Source organism: Tinamus guttatus, unplaced genomic scaffold, assembly GCF_059628265.1.
Source record: "Tinamus guttatus ecotype Peru unplaced genomic scaffold, ASM5962826v1 Tinamus_guttatus_pri_ptg000878l, whole genome shotgun sequence".
Lineage (NCBI taxonomy): Eukaryota > Metazoa > Chordata > Aves > Tinamiformes > Tinamidae > Tinamus > Tinamus guttatus.
This window is the reverse complement of record NW_028289412.1, coordinates 26,286-40,374: the sequence shown is the minus strand read 5'-3', so window position 1 is coordinate 40,374 and position 14,089 is coordinate 26,286. Positions and strand designations below refer to the sequence as shown.

Genomic DNA, 14,089 nt, shown 5'->3' with positions numbered 1-14,089 from the left:
CGTGGCCGCCACCCGGAGGGCGGGGCCACGGCGGGGAGGAGGTGTGGCCACGTCGGCCGCCAGCGCGAGGGGGGCGTGTCCCGGGCGGGCGGTGGGCGGGGCCGTGAGGTCATAAATGACGCAGGCGTCCCGGAAGCGGCCCGCGGCGGAGGGCAGGGTACGGTGGGCGACGAGGGCCCTGCGGCCGGTAGCCGTCGGTGGAGTGGCGGGGCCGGCCCCCGCGCCGCCCGTTACCCGCCCGTCACCCGCCCGGCCGCGGCCATGTCGCTGCTGCAGTCCGCGCTCGACTTCCTGGCCGGGCCCGGCTCGCTGGGCGCCGCGAGCCGCGACCAGAACGACTTCGTGGGGCAGACGGTGGAGATGGGCGACATGAAGCTGCGCGTCAAGCGCGTCATCGCCGAGGGTGAGCGTAGGCCGCGGGCGGCTCCTCGCGCAGCCCGCTGCGAGACTCTAAATTCTCCCCCAGAGAATGTCGCCTTTTAGTCCTGGGAGAGGGAGTTGGGATTCTTCGGGCGCGGCCGCTTTGGTTAAGCTCGTGAATTGCTTGTTTAAAACACCAGGAAACTGTTTTTCTGCGCTGTTTTGTTTCCTCGGAGGCAAGTAGGGTGTAACCTTAACTTTTACTTGAGATCATGAGTTAACGGGGCTTGAAACCTGGCAGATTCAGGCTGAAAAAAACCCAGTTTTTACATAGTGTGATTTTGAGCAGTACTAACTCAAAAGCCTTGTTCTGCCTTGCGCTTCTATGTACTGTTTTTTTTTTTTTTTTGCCTTTTTTTTAAATCCATTGAGAATTGTGAGTGTGGTTGATGTCAGTCCCAAAGGAGCTGTGACATTCCAGTCAGGAGGAATCACAGGAATATCACAGGAGGAATTGCAGAGAGTAATAAAGGGCATGACAAGAAGCCAGGTTGATAGAAACATCTGCTCGGCTCTGAAATAAGTCGCTTATCCTTTGCTTTGGCGGCAGCTTCCCAGGATCTGGCCTGGGTCTGCCAAAAGGTCGGGATAAAGATGCCAATCCTGTCACTTGGGACACCTCCTGGTCTGCTCTAAGTAAAGGTTTCGAAGAATTTATTTGTAACTACATTTTCCTTGTTTATCTCAGTGTCATACAGCCCCAAATGAGAAGCATGCCTTGCTGCTTGCCTATGTTGGATTCAGATTTTCAAACCAATATATCTGCTCTGAAACAGCCCTTAAATGTATCCAGCATTCGTGCGGTTGCAGTTTGCTGCTGTGGCCCTGTGCTGACATCTGAAAACTGTATGGGCAGAACTTCCAGAAGAGATGTTGCAAGAGGACTGCTCCATGGGTTCTTCTTAAATATTCCCCCTTTCCACAGGGGAAAACGTTATTTAACTAGTTCAGGAAATATTTAGCTGCCTAAAAGTCCCATTTTCTATGTCTTTGCAGTATATACAATGTTCTGCTGGGTAAAAAGATTGTTTGATGTGTGTCTGTTGGGCATTGTCCTCAATGCAGAACTTGTCTGTCCTTTAAATGAGACATTTTATTTGGTGTTCACTGCTAGGATTTCTAGGCCTGCTGTCTGAATTTGCTTTTGAAATCCTTGGTGACCTTTCTGTGTTGTGCCAACTGTGGAAAACCAGCCTGTTTTGTGAGATCTCATGATCTTGCTTTGTTTGAAGCTGGTGCAAACAGAGATGAGGGATTGGCTTTGTAAATTTCCATAATGCAGCAAAACCTGAGGTAATGGGATCCCTATTAGGATCCTACCGATACAACCTCCATGTGTTAAGAGTGTGCAGCATGGGCTGCGTGCCCCTAACATACTCTCTCCTACAAAATACTCTCCAGCGAGATACTGGCATTTCAGTATCTTGCTATGGATGAGAAATGTCAGAGAAAGTAGCTCTGGGCCTTTATGTCTAATCCCTGCGCCTTTACATCTAATGCCTCCTTGTGCTGATGCTAGTTTCAGCAGGAGGAACAGCAGTTTTCATAAGTTAATTTCCTGTTTCCTGACCCTGGAAGTTGGCAGCATATACCTGGACAGACAACCAGATGCATTTGTTTTCCAAGTGCTGGAGGCTACCTGGTTTTGTGGCTTGCCTGTGTTGTGCAAAGCATCCTTCCCCATGATCCTTTTAGGTGTTTATCTGTTAGTAGTGAAATTTGGGGATGGATGATCATGTTTGTGGAGTGTCATTGTCCCCACCAGGCTACATAAGTAATAAATCCAGGTTTGTAACTGCCTGGGTATCTAGCTTGCTGAGGAGGGTGAGATGCCCATTGCTGGGTGCTGACTGAATGTGTAATAAGTTACTGATGCCTTTTAAAACGCACAAATGAAAGACAGAATAACAATGTGATTCAGCTGATACTAACAAAACTGCTTCTGCGCTAAAGCATCATGCAGCCTTGTATGTGCTCAATGAGTGTTTCTTGTAAAAAGTTAGCTGTGTGGTGATGGGGTAGCTGAGATGGTTGAAGCAGTTCATGATTAATTTCATATCTCTGGTTGACTGAAAAAAACTAAAAATGAAGCAAGAGCCATAAACTGTCTTGCAAAGAAGCACAAGATGATCCATGGAACAAAACCTGGTACTTTTCAATTTCTTGTAGACTTGAAAGGAGAATTTTTGCAAGTTTCATGTTAAGTTTTTGCTTAGAATAGGTAATGTTTTCAGAGGGAGTTTATAGAATGTTGAAAATAGTTATCCAGTTTATTATTGGTTCTTGCTGTCTTTCTGTACATAATACAATGTTCCTACAAATAAACCTTTGCCAGTAAATGACTTCAATTGGTTTCTTGAGTACTGCTGTTAAATTTTGTATGTTGCATAGCAAATAGGTGATTATCAATAATGAAGCTAGAGTCTGTATTTGGTTGTGTTACTCAGTTCACTGAACTCCACAATAGAGACACTTGAATCATGAAAATGGTTCTGTGTCATAACTAGTGTAAAATTACGATTCTTATCTTTGTCAACAGCTAATTTAAGTGTAGGCAATTAATACTGCTGTAAGCTATGGTGCCTCATCATTCCTGATGGGTCTGGAATCACTGTTCTAAGTAGTGCAGGTTAGGACTTGGACTTCGTGTGAAATGCGACAGTGATATCTCGAGCAAAAGTATGACTTAAACTTAGAGAAAACCACTCAGTTTCCTGTCAGTGGAGGAAGCAATGGCACTGAATTAGCAATGCTTGTCTTTAAAAGTATATTGAGAAGCATGGTGTGCGGTTTTGGGTGTGTGCCTGCTCATGCACATTTGTTGTAATGTGTTGAGAACTGGTTTATTGCTTTAGCCAGGTATGGTCAAATGAGGATGGAGATTTTGCTGTTCATGTTAATAGTCCATGTACTCCAGATGAATGCCTGGCTGCTCAAAACATCTCAAACAGATCTCATGAAACGCACTTTCTTCCTGCTGATAAGTCTATGCGATATCCAACAGACGCGGTTTAGAGTCCTGGTCTTTAAAATCATATTAGAGAATTTGTGCTAGAATGTCTTCACAGCTCATTTTGTGGAGCAAAAGGCAAAATCTGTTGTAGATTGTGTTTCAAGATTGAATAGAAAACTGCAGAAATAGAAACTTAAAATAGAACAAAGGCAATTTTAGGATTTTGGTCTCTGCTTTTCCAGTCAAGCCTGAAAAACATACCTTCTAGATTCTATTGCACTGCTGTGATAGATCAATTAATATTAATTTCAAGTATTTAGAAAAAGTATTTCACAGCAAGCACCAGTCTTCATGTCATCCACGTAAGCTTATGGAAGTCATGAAGTTTGAAGAATTTGTCTTTTGCATCTGCAATTGTTTTCATTAAGTTTGTATGCAGCTGACTTTCTACTAGGCAACTTGTGCACAAATGAGTTGCACAAGTGGGATAAGGAGTACTAAATTGTGTAAATACTCTTTAAGCTATTTTGCATTTGATCTGCTGCAAATCTGGCTTATAGTTTTAATACTTTATAGAGCGTGTTTTGTTTCTTGTTCTACATGTCAGACTGAACAGTAGACAACAAACGAGATTTATGGTTCTGTGAAAAGCAGGGAACAAAGTTCTGTAGCACATGCTCAACTTCATGGTTCTTTGTTTCTGTTGCTTTCTCATACTTCCTCTGAGCAACAAACCAGGGTATGACAATGAGACCATGGAAGAAAAGAAACATACTGAAATTGGGCATTATTCAGATTGTTCAGAATGTAAAAATTTCACCTTGACAAAAGAACACTTTGGTAGTGAAAGAGGTACAGGCCACCGACCTCTCGTTTCATCAGTTTTTAAATCTGTATGCATTGGGACCACATAGATGGCTTTTAAAAGGTTGCATTCTGATAAATGACCTGGTAGTTTTTGTATTGACCTTCCTTGTGTTACATCTGTAGAGAGGTTTTTGAACAGCAAGCAGTTCAGTGTTGTTGCTGTTGAAAGTAGGATGTAGGAAGTAGTAGTTCAGGCTAGAAATACTCTTCCTTTTAAGCAGTGACCCTAACCCCAACATTGTTAAGGAAACAAGTTGGCCCAGTTCTGGAGGATTAAGTCATATCAAGTGTTAAAGTGTTAAAGAGTTACTCACAGGGTCCCCTTCTCATGACTAGCAGGTGTGTCATGAAACAGCGCATTGCAGTCGCTGTTTCCTCCTGTGGTTAATGTCCCTCTAGGTCAGAAGCTCCACTAATGGACAAGCAGGAAGAGGGTCCTTTCTGAAACAGCTTGTCTGGATTGGAGGAGTGAAGATGGATAAGATACAGAATGAATTGAACTTCTGAGCACTGTTTTACATCTACAGTGACTTGTTGTGCAGTGAACTTGCTTGGTATTGTGGAGTGCCATAGTTTGTATGTCAAAAACAATATCTTGAGGCAACTTTTCAGATTGAGCTGTGTTCTGGGAGTGAACTATGGAGCACTTCAACCCTGAAAATAGAAGTTTGTCTCAGGGCAAGACCTGGCAGGAGAGTAGAAGCTGGTTAACCAGTATATGGTAAAATCGGTTTTATGCTGAATTTAAAAAGCTTTGGAAGACTGCCTTAAATACAGACTCAAATAATCAGAGAACACCTGAAAAAGAATTATATTCTTATACCCCTGTAAAATGGAATTAATGTTGGATGTTCTATTCTCAACTTTTGTACTGTCGTTTTTATTGCCTAAGTCTACAATAAAGACGTTTGTTTTTACTGGTATGTTGATGTAGGGGTGTGATCTCTGACTGACATTACTGGCTGTGAAATCCTCTGTAGTTAAAACAGGTGAAACTGCATTTTTCCCCCTTGCATTTTTGCAAGGTATATTGATCAGAGAGCCTGGAATAAACTCCAAAGGGGTCTGACAAGTTCAACATTTAGTTTTCTTTTACTGCGTTTAGTATTCTGGTGCTTCAAAAACTAAGTGCAGTAGCTAGAGCAAAAGTGCATCCTTTAAGCTGCTTGTGTGCTCTCAAGCTATCGCCATTTTAACAAAGTTTGCTTTCAGACTGTGCTTTCAATGACACTGTGAAAATTGTGTGATCTTGCTGCATAACTAAGAGTAGGAGTTCTAGCAAACCATGACCATTGAAGTGACAGAGCCTGGCTCTGGGAAGGAGCTTCTTTGTTAGTTTTGCTTTTTTTTAAGCCTCTGCTGTGAAAACATAGCAATTGAACCAAGCACCTTGCTAATAAGGTACAAGCTCAGTCTCACCAGCTTTAAACTTGACTTAAACAAAACCTTAGTTTGGAAATTTTGTGTATGAATTTTCCTACATTTCCAAGAGAATCACTTGTGATTCACTTAAAGTAAAATATCTATGTCTTCAACTAGATAGAGCTTGATTGAACTTCTATTTATAACAAGAATTCATTATTTTCAAATAATTTGCATTGTTCAAAATAACCAATTCCAGTGCTTATCTGAAGTGAATACTTAGGATATTTTATGATGACTCGCAGTAATGACAATTATACATTTGGAAGTAAGTTTACAGCTGAACTTAAAATTAGTGGAGCTTCCTAGGTTTTCCTGCTGCTGTAGTAATTAAGAGAAGTGAGATCGATTTAATGGTTGGCAACATGGTTTCTTTAAATGATAAAAATTAATTAAATTTGCATTAGATTAATTAAAGCTTATTTTTAATAAAATCTAGTGCAGCCTGTGTTCAGTACTGAAAACTAGTTCTCTATCATTTGAGAGTGCTTCTGCAAGAACAGTTTTTGCTGTTCATGCCAACTTCCTATGTTCTCCCAGTTTTCTTGAGTCATATATGTAACAACAGATCTCCCTCTCAATGCAAATAAACACACATGTGTTGCATGTACATACACTTACTTTTCTGTTCAGATTTTAGACAGCAGGAAGCTTTACCATGGCTTAGTAAACCTCTCTTCAGAATTTAAGTAAAATGTGTGAATCAACAGGCCCTATTGGCAATGAGTACTATTGCTTACTGCCTGTAAGTGACTGATAAACTGATCATTCTGTGGGAATTTTAATGTTTAACTTTTCTCTTTAAAAAGAAAATTGTCTGACTACTTGTAACTCGTCTGACTTGGCGTTTTTTGCTGTTCATCCAGTGTGAGCTGGAGAAAGTCCAGCTGATCTGACTTTTTGCTTTGAAACATCACAGGGCGGTCATGTTAGAAAAATACTAACGTAGTTTTAATTCTAGAAAAATTGTTGCCGATCGCAGCAGTTAAATGAAAAGAGCTTCTAAACCTTCCCAGTCTCAGCCAGATGTTTCAGCAGTGTTTTCAGAAAAAAATTCAAGATGGTCGAGGCATAGTGAATATGAGTGTTGGTATTAACAGGTTCTCCATTGAGACACTTAACTTGTGTCACTTCTGTCAGTGTGTTTAAGTGACCGATATGAGTTCTAGGGCTACTTTCCAACTGAAATTTTGAAACTTTCAGGGTGGCTGTGACTGAAGTTCTGAGAGGAACACATGGAAGAAAAGTTCCATTGCAAAAAGTTGATTTGTTTGAGGATTTAATTGATGGCATCTCATATTTGTAGTTTTGAAAACGACAAATTGACCCCTTTGTACATCAGTCACAGCAGGATTCAGTTTAGTCATATTTTTATATTTCATCTGCATGGTAAACATTCCTCAGTGCCCAGGCAGGACTTGTGGGGAAGTTTTATTAGACCAGATGGGGAAGTTAGCAATGATTTTGTGGCACAGAGCTGCCTTCAGAAACTTGATCAGTTTGGTTGTTCTTCAGTAGTCACTTGGAGGTAATAGGGTGGGTTTGATGGGATGAATTTGTTCTGATGTGTAGGTGCTTTCACACGTACTTTTGAGGAGGGCATTTGAATAAAGCATCTGTGTGGGATCTGTGGATTTTATGTGTAAGGATAGTGGTAAGGTGTGTGCTTGAAACTCAGTTCAGATTATTCCCATATTAACTATCAGATCTCTTGTCAATGTACGCAGCTCAGCTGAGCTTGCAAAGTGAATGTTCAGTGATGGGTGCTGCCGCTGTCACTGTTTTGTCGCTCAAGCGCCTTCCAGAAAACTAACCACAGTGACTGTGTTCTAGAAACTTGTGCTGACCCGAAGCCCCTAACTTTGCATCCTGAAGTACCTTTTCACGCAAGGAAGTGCATGAAGGGAGTTTTTATTTGAATGTATCTCCCTCGTTGTTACTTTTTATATAAAGCATAAACGCAAAAGGTATTCCCAACCAAGAGTGGATTAATTGAAATCATTACATTTGGGCGTATTCTAATATTCACAGTACTGAATCTTGGTTTTATAAAGATTTGTATTAAATTGCTTTACAGAAAATTACGTATGTAGATTAATGTACAGAAAAAAAGTCACTTGGATTCTAGTGTTAAAGAAAGCAAATTCCATTCGAGAGTAGTTGATTTCTTTGGTTGCCCGTTGTTAGTGGAAAGCCCCTAAAAATCATCATGCTTACTGTATGTGAAAAAAGTTCTTAACTCATGTGTTGGCTTTGTTAAAGTCAAAGGCTTAATTTACCGGAATGGGCAAATTAATACTGGCTTAATCATATACCTTCTTTTTGTAGGTGGCTTTGCCTTTGTCTATGAAGCCCAAGATCTTGGAAGTGGCAAAGATTATGCTTTAAAGGTAAAGTGAATTTACTTTACTGCAGGATCGAAATGTCTGTCTTGTCATTTAGTCGTTCAGCATGACAGTTTATTCTTAATCTATACTATTAAGCATGTCACCTGGGGATGTCCAGAAAGATATAGTGCTATTTTCAAGACAAATTACCCTCATTTAGAATGCATATTCTTTTTCATGCCCTGTATTTAATACCTGCATGCCCAAGATGGGAACTGCTTTATTAGGTAATAGTGCTCTTTGGCTAGAAATTCATGACCTGCCCCACGCGTTTTTTTTTTCCGTGAATGCGGGAAAAAGTCTTTCCTAGCTACCTGAAGAGACGAAAGGGAATATGTTTTCATTCTTCATGAGCAGATTTAGCCTATTGATTGACCTACCTTTGCACTTGCAGAATAAGTGTTCGAGCAGTCTTCGAACTAGCGCTGCCCACTTTGACTTGCTGAACATTCAGCTAGTCAGTTGAGATGCTCAGGAAATCTGCTGTGGATTTTTATGTTGAAAAGACCTAGAATAATTACGTTAGCAGCTGAAAAACTGAAGTATTATGGAGGGAGGAAAAAAAAGGTAAAGTCATATATCATGAATTGCTGCAAACTCCCCACCCCCACTGGATGACTTCATTGCAGAGTAGGGGTGCTTTGTGGCTACGTGGAAAAAAACTCATCTTGGAAGAGGAGGTAGAAGAACACAGTATAAGAGATGAGAGAGGTAGGATGATATTTTACCACCTCAGGAATTGTCTTGGTCTGTTCTTTCTTTCCAGGAGCTACATAGTGTAGTTGCTGTCACATGTTTTGTTACTGTAGCATATGCTGTGGGTTTGTTTCCACTGGTTTTAAAATAATAGATAAGATGTGAAACCTTAATTTCCTTCCGCTAGTTCCTAATCTGGTAATTTTGTAGCAAACCCTCAGCTCGATCCTGTTCACATGCAGACTCCAAAGGATATTAGAATCTTGGCTGAAGGCTGTCAGAAAGCAGTTGCTTTATAAATGATAAAAAACTACAGATATGTGCTTGGTGATAAATGTGAATGGTTCAGATAAATGGAGAGCTGTTTGCTTTTGCAGCAGTTTCTGTGAAATGAATGCTCTTTGCTCAGTCTCCTATTGCAGGTCCCTGAGTTTTTGGTTGTACCTTATCCTTAGTGTTCTGAAAAAAACGCATTGTTTTTATTTTGTTTTAATATCTAAGTGTTCTCAAATATTCTGTTTTCTGACAGCGATTGTTGTCTAATGAAGAGGAAAAGAACAAAGCCATCATTCAGGAAGTTTGCTTTATGGTATCCTTTTCTGGATCATATGTAGATGTTTAAATTTAAAATGGCTGTCAAATATTTCTGTGAACATAGATGACTGCTCTGTAGATTCAGAGGAATCCTGCTTCCTGTTCTATCACAGGCACCAACATTCCAGCAAACTTAGTTTTTCAGAAATTGCAAGAATTTAATCTATACAGATAACTTTACTAACTAGTGTAGACTTTCATGTGCTTTGTGTGAGGAGATTTGAAATGTATTTGGATTTTCTTGCAGAGACTTGTGACCTTCAAAAGACTTTATTGTTGACAGTTGATTATATGGTCTTAGATAGACTTCCCTCATATGTGCTGGATTTATTGTTGACTACTTAGTGTTTTGCTTTTGCTATCTATGTTTCTTAATTTTTGCTTTGAATACTACAGGCTTAAAAAGTAATACTCAGTATCCAGGAAGTAATTTTAGTAAGATACATAAAGCAGAAGAAAGAAGCAAAATTTTCCTATACCATTTTTGCTGTCTTTTTCATCCCCTATAGCAATGACTTTAACAGGGTATAATGTCATCTCCATTTTTTCAGTCTTGCTGCTTGCTCGCTGGCGTTTTTTTTCAGAGACCCTCAATTTGTTTCATGACTTTATTTATTTTTTATACACGCTGAGTATTCAGCTACATTTTGAGTCACCAGGTAAAGCCATTCTCATCTTTAGAATTTTACTTACATGGATCTTTTTTTATATGATTGCTGAAATGTTTGGAAAAAATCTTAAAGTTTACTGAAATACACTCAATGAATTGAGCACCAAAAGAGTATACAATTTCTGGCTACTCTCACTATATCTCACTGGGGATGAGTTTTCCATGAATAACAATGTTCAAGCATTTTTTTCCACAGCTCCTGCACATGAAAGCGTGTGCACAAAATGATTGAGGGCTAAATATTGCTAAATGTTCAAGATAAAAATGTGAAATGAAAGCACTTCCTGCAACCCTGAAGTACCAGTTTGTGCAGGGGTACATACAGTATAAAATGGTACTTTGAATTGCTTTGCTTGAACTAATGTATTCATCTTGTTTTTTTTTTTTTACTGTTTAATAGCTTTCCTAGGCTGTCTACACTTTGTTTTAAGACTTGGTGAATACATCCTAAGCACTGTTTATTCATAAATCCTAGGCATGAGTCACATTATTTGGCCTAGATAATGTGTAACAGAAAATAAGACAGATATTACAATGTACAGTAGGAGGGGCTGAGATCACTTAGGTTTTTTTCACCTATGTGTAATTCAAAAATAATACCTCGAGTTTATGAATAGAAAGTGAAACATGATACATGTTTTGGTAAAAAGAAAGACTTGCAGGAGAGTAAACATCCCATTTTTCAGAGCTTTTATTTGTTTTGAACTGTTTTATTTGCTTAGAATTAAAATGTACGAGGCATAGTTAATGCTTCTTTTGGAAAGACAGGTGCAGTGACCCTTTCTTTATCAGCCAACTAGAGAACAGATTGATACTTTAAAAGGTCTATTACTTTTATTAATACACTGTCATTCTTAAAAGGCAAAAAGCAGGAGCTAGACCTGAATTGGGGTCCACTTTCCTCAATCTTAATCACAACTATTTTTTACCATTTTATTTTGACTTTCAAGTGGCTTGCCTTGAAGACTATTTCTTTTCCGACTGAGACTTAGACTTTCTCATTCTGTTTGGCATTTTAAGTGCAGCTGTGATGCTTTCTGCACTTTTGAGCTAACATTTCAAATAAAATGTATGTGACATGCTGTGCACAGTATCAGTAAACTTGGCAGTTTTCTTCCTTGAACAAATTGTTTCCAGAAAAAGCTTTCAGGTCATCCCAACATTGTACAGTTCTGCTCTGCTGCATCGATAGGAAAAGAAGAATCAGACACAGGACAGGGAGAGTTTCTTCTGCTTACTGAGCTGTGTAAAGGTAAAGTTAATTTTCCTTCAGTGCTGCACCTTTCCTCTGACAGCTCTTCTGCACAGATTGCTTCACAGCATAGAAGTTCTGAATGCCTCTTAAAGATAATATATTTCAGCACAGTTCAACCGCATCTTTTGTGGGATGATCAAGTGCTTTGTGTTTGAGGCTTCTCTGGGGAAGGAATGAAAGGAGTATTATCCAATAGCATTTTTTTTAGCTGGTGCTGCAGGCTGTTAATTGTTATATCCATCTGGAATATTAAAGCACTGTGCTAGAAATCTTCCTTGATGAGCAGAGATCTTTGTGCTAGTGGGAAGCTTTCGGGAATTAGTGTTCTGTGTGCTAATATGATTTTTTGTTCCTACAGGACAGCTGGTGGAATTCTTAAAGAGAGTAGAGTCCAGGGGGCCTATCTCCTGTGATACAGTGCTGAAGATCTTTTATCAGACCTGCAGAGCAGTGCAGCATATGCACAAACAGAAGCCTCCAATTATGCACAGAGATTTAAAGGTGCGTTAAAATATCTAAATAAAGGTTTTATTTTTAAACACAAGGAGCCTGTTAGGGTGGAATAGTGTTGAAGCTGTTGATCAAACACAACAGAAAGTCTTAAATCCAGTGCTTGTTTATTGTCTTTTCAAGAATTCTGGCTGTCAATGAAGCTTATAACTGAAGTACCCTGTCTTCAAATAACATCTCTGCTTTGTGCATGTGGTGTTAGTACTTCAACTATTCCAGCTGAGCAAGGTGATAGGAAAATCATGTATCCTGCTTTGCTTATTAAGTTAGCCTTTAAGTAGTTTTGTTTTGATAGAATAACTAAACTCTTCTAGGTCTTGGGTTGAAGGTCAATTTTGGAGGTAGGCGGGTTTTTTAAATAGAAGGGGTACAAAAGAGAAGATAGCGTCAAATTTTCTATCAAAGGCTACTTAGCCTTTGAGGTTTGAGGATGTGTAGCAGGCTGAATTATTTAAGTGACTATAATTTTAAGGCTTGGTAGTAATTTACGTTTTAGTGCTTTTTTGTCTTCAGTTTCAGAATGTAGTATGCATAATTTGTTGTAGATCTTTAGTCTGATTCTGTTAATCTTCACCAAGATACAGAAGGCCTCGTGCTACGGTGTAGTCAGTCTCGTACTTTAAGAATCTTTGGATATTTGAAGAGATGACTTCTGTATTGGAATTCTGTGTTTTGAGAGTAGAGATTGACTCCCATGTACACTGTGACTCTGATGATGAAGCCCTGATCGTTAGTGGAACATTACTGTAATACAGAGCTGATTATAGTGGGAAGGGGTGATGTTCATAGCCATTATAAACTCAAGGGAAAGATGATGCTTCTTAAGTCAATCTCTGCATTTCATATATGTCTGCTTTCTGCTTGACATCAGCTTGGTATCAGCTGAGAATAAGACAAAGAAATTTTGTTCCTACATAGATAAGCATGTACTGGATTATTTCAAAGAAGGGAAATTATTGCTTTTTAGAGTTGTGTCCTAAGTTTTGAAAGCTTTACTGCTATGCAGTGACATATTCCCTCAGGGCAAATTAGTTTCTTAATGGGAGCAATCCTTTTCTCTTTTTACAATTGAGCTGGCTTTTAGATCATACTGAAGACATTTTAATCAAGCTGCGATGAAATTTTTGGTGTCACTTCTTTCTACATAAGTTATTGTATTTGAAATATCTATAAGCTAGTTCTTAAGAAAAGCTTGTGGAAAAGATGCAGCCCTTACATGAAAAAGGGATAAAAATTATACATCCATATACTTACATATGCAACTTTTCATATAGTCACTTCCATAGAAGTGATGTCAGGTGCGTTGTAGTTGAGCTAGAGCTGTAATTCAAAGTCTCTATTTTTTTTTTCCTGCAGAGAGAGAGATGGAAAGAGGCAGTGATTTAGATTCATGTTGGTTTCATGCTATTTTCATGCTAGAGACTGCAAAGGAAGATGGAATGATGGTGGTTGTGCTGCAATAGGCAGAGACCTTGCTATAGTAAGGAGTCAGATAGTATTCCTACATGGTCACTTAGCTGCAGTACACTTTCCAGAAACCTGGATTTAGGTCAGCAGCATAGAAAGTAAGTCAAAAGTTCTAGGTATACTGAAGTAAAGTTCAAGGCATACATGGTAAATATGTCCTGTACAAAAAATATTGTTTTATAAGTATTACAGACTTTTTTCTAAATTATTTTGATTAAAAATATTAGGATTCCTAAAGCTGCATGGTGCCTCTTAAAACAAGTTCAACATCAGAATGATGGCTGTTTCTGTCCTCCTGTTTTTTCCCTTCTCTTGTCAGTGCAGAATAGTTTTTTTCCAGAATACCTTTGGGTAAAATTGGTGCTTAAGATTTGTAGTATTCTAAGAATCCAGCTAATTAGAGTTCTAAGAATTCCAAACTAACTAGAGGCAAACTAATATGGAATCTGGTGCTTCTGTGATATTCTAATTCTCTGAAAATTATCATTTCAGGATAAGCTATTTACTGCATAGCACAGATCATGTTGCCTGTTAGAATGTGAATAATCAGCCAAAATGTTTTAAAACTGTAGAAACCTATCTCAAAGTTGCACAGAAAGCAATGAGCCTGTGTGTGCTGCAGCAGCTTGATCTTGATCCATTTTTTTCATTCGTTAGCACGATCATTTTATTTAGTGTTTTTATTGAATGTTGAATGGCTACATCTCATTATAGAGGTTAGTAAAGGTTATTCAACACACAGACCAGATGGTATTGAGGAGAAAGACTGCTAGCTCTGAAGTGTGGTGTAGAAATGTTACTAATGGTTCTGTTAAGCACACCCCTTTACCTGACTTCAGGTGGAGATC

General features: G+C 39.1%; 1 protein-coding gene across 1 annotated transcript in view; it reads left to right on the top strand.

Annotated features, from left to right (window-relative positions):
- Positions 1 to 254: 254 nt before the first annotated feature.
- Positions 255 to 14,089, top strand: part of GAK (cyclin G associated kinase) — a 39,935-nt gene continuing 26,100 nt past the window's right edge. The window contains exons 1-5 of the mRNA XM_088537887.1: positions 255 to 403; positions 7,991 to 8,052; positions 9,275 to 9,334; positions 11,147 to 11,261; positions 11,623 to 11,765. Coding sequence (XP_088394013.1) covers positions 262 to 403; positions 7,991 to 8,052; positions 9,275 to 9,334; positions 11,147 to 11,261; positions 11,623 to 11,765 — 522 coding nt within the window. The 5' untranslated portion in view covers positions 255 to 261. The remainder of the gene's footprint in view (positions 404 to 7,990; positions 8,053 to 9,274; positions 9,335 to 11,146; positions 11,262 to 11,622; positions 11,766 to 14,089) is intronic.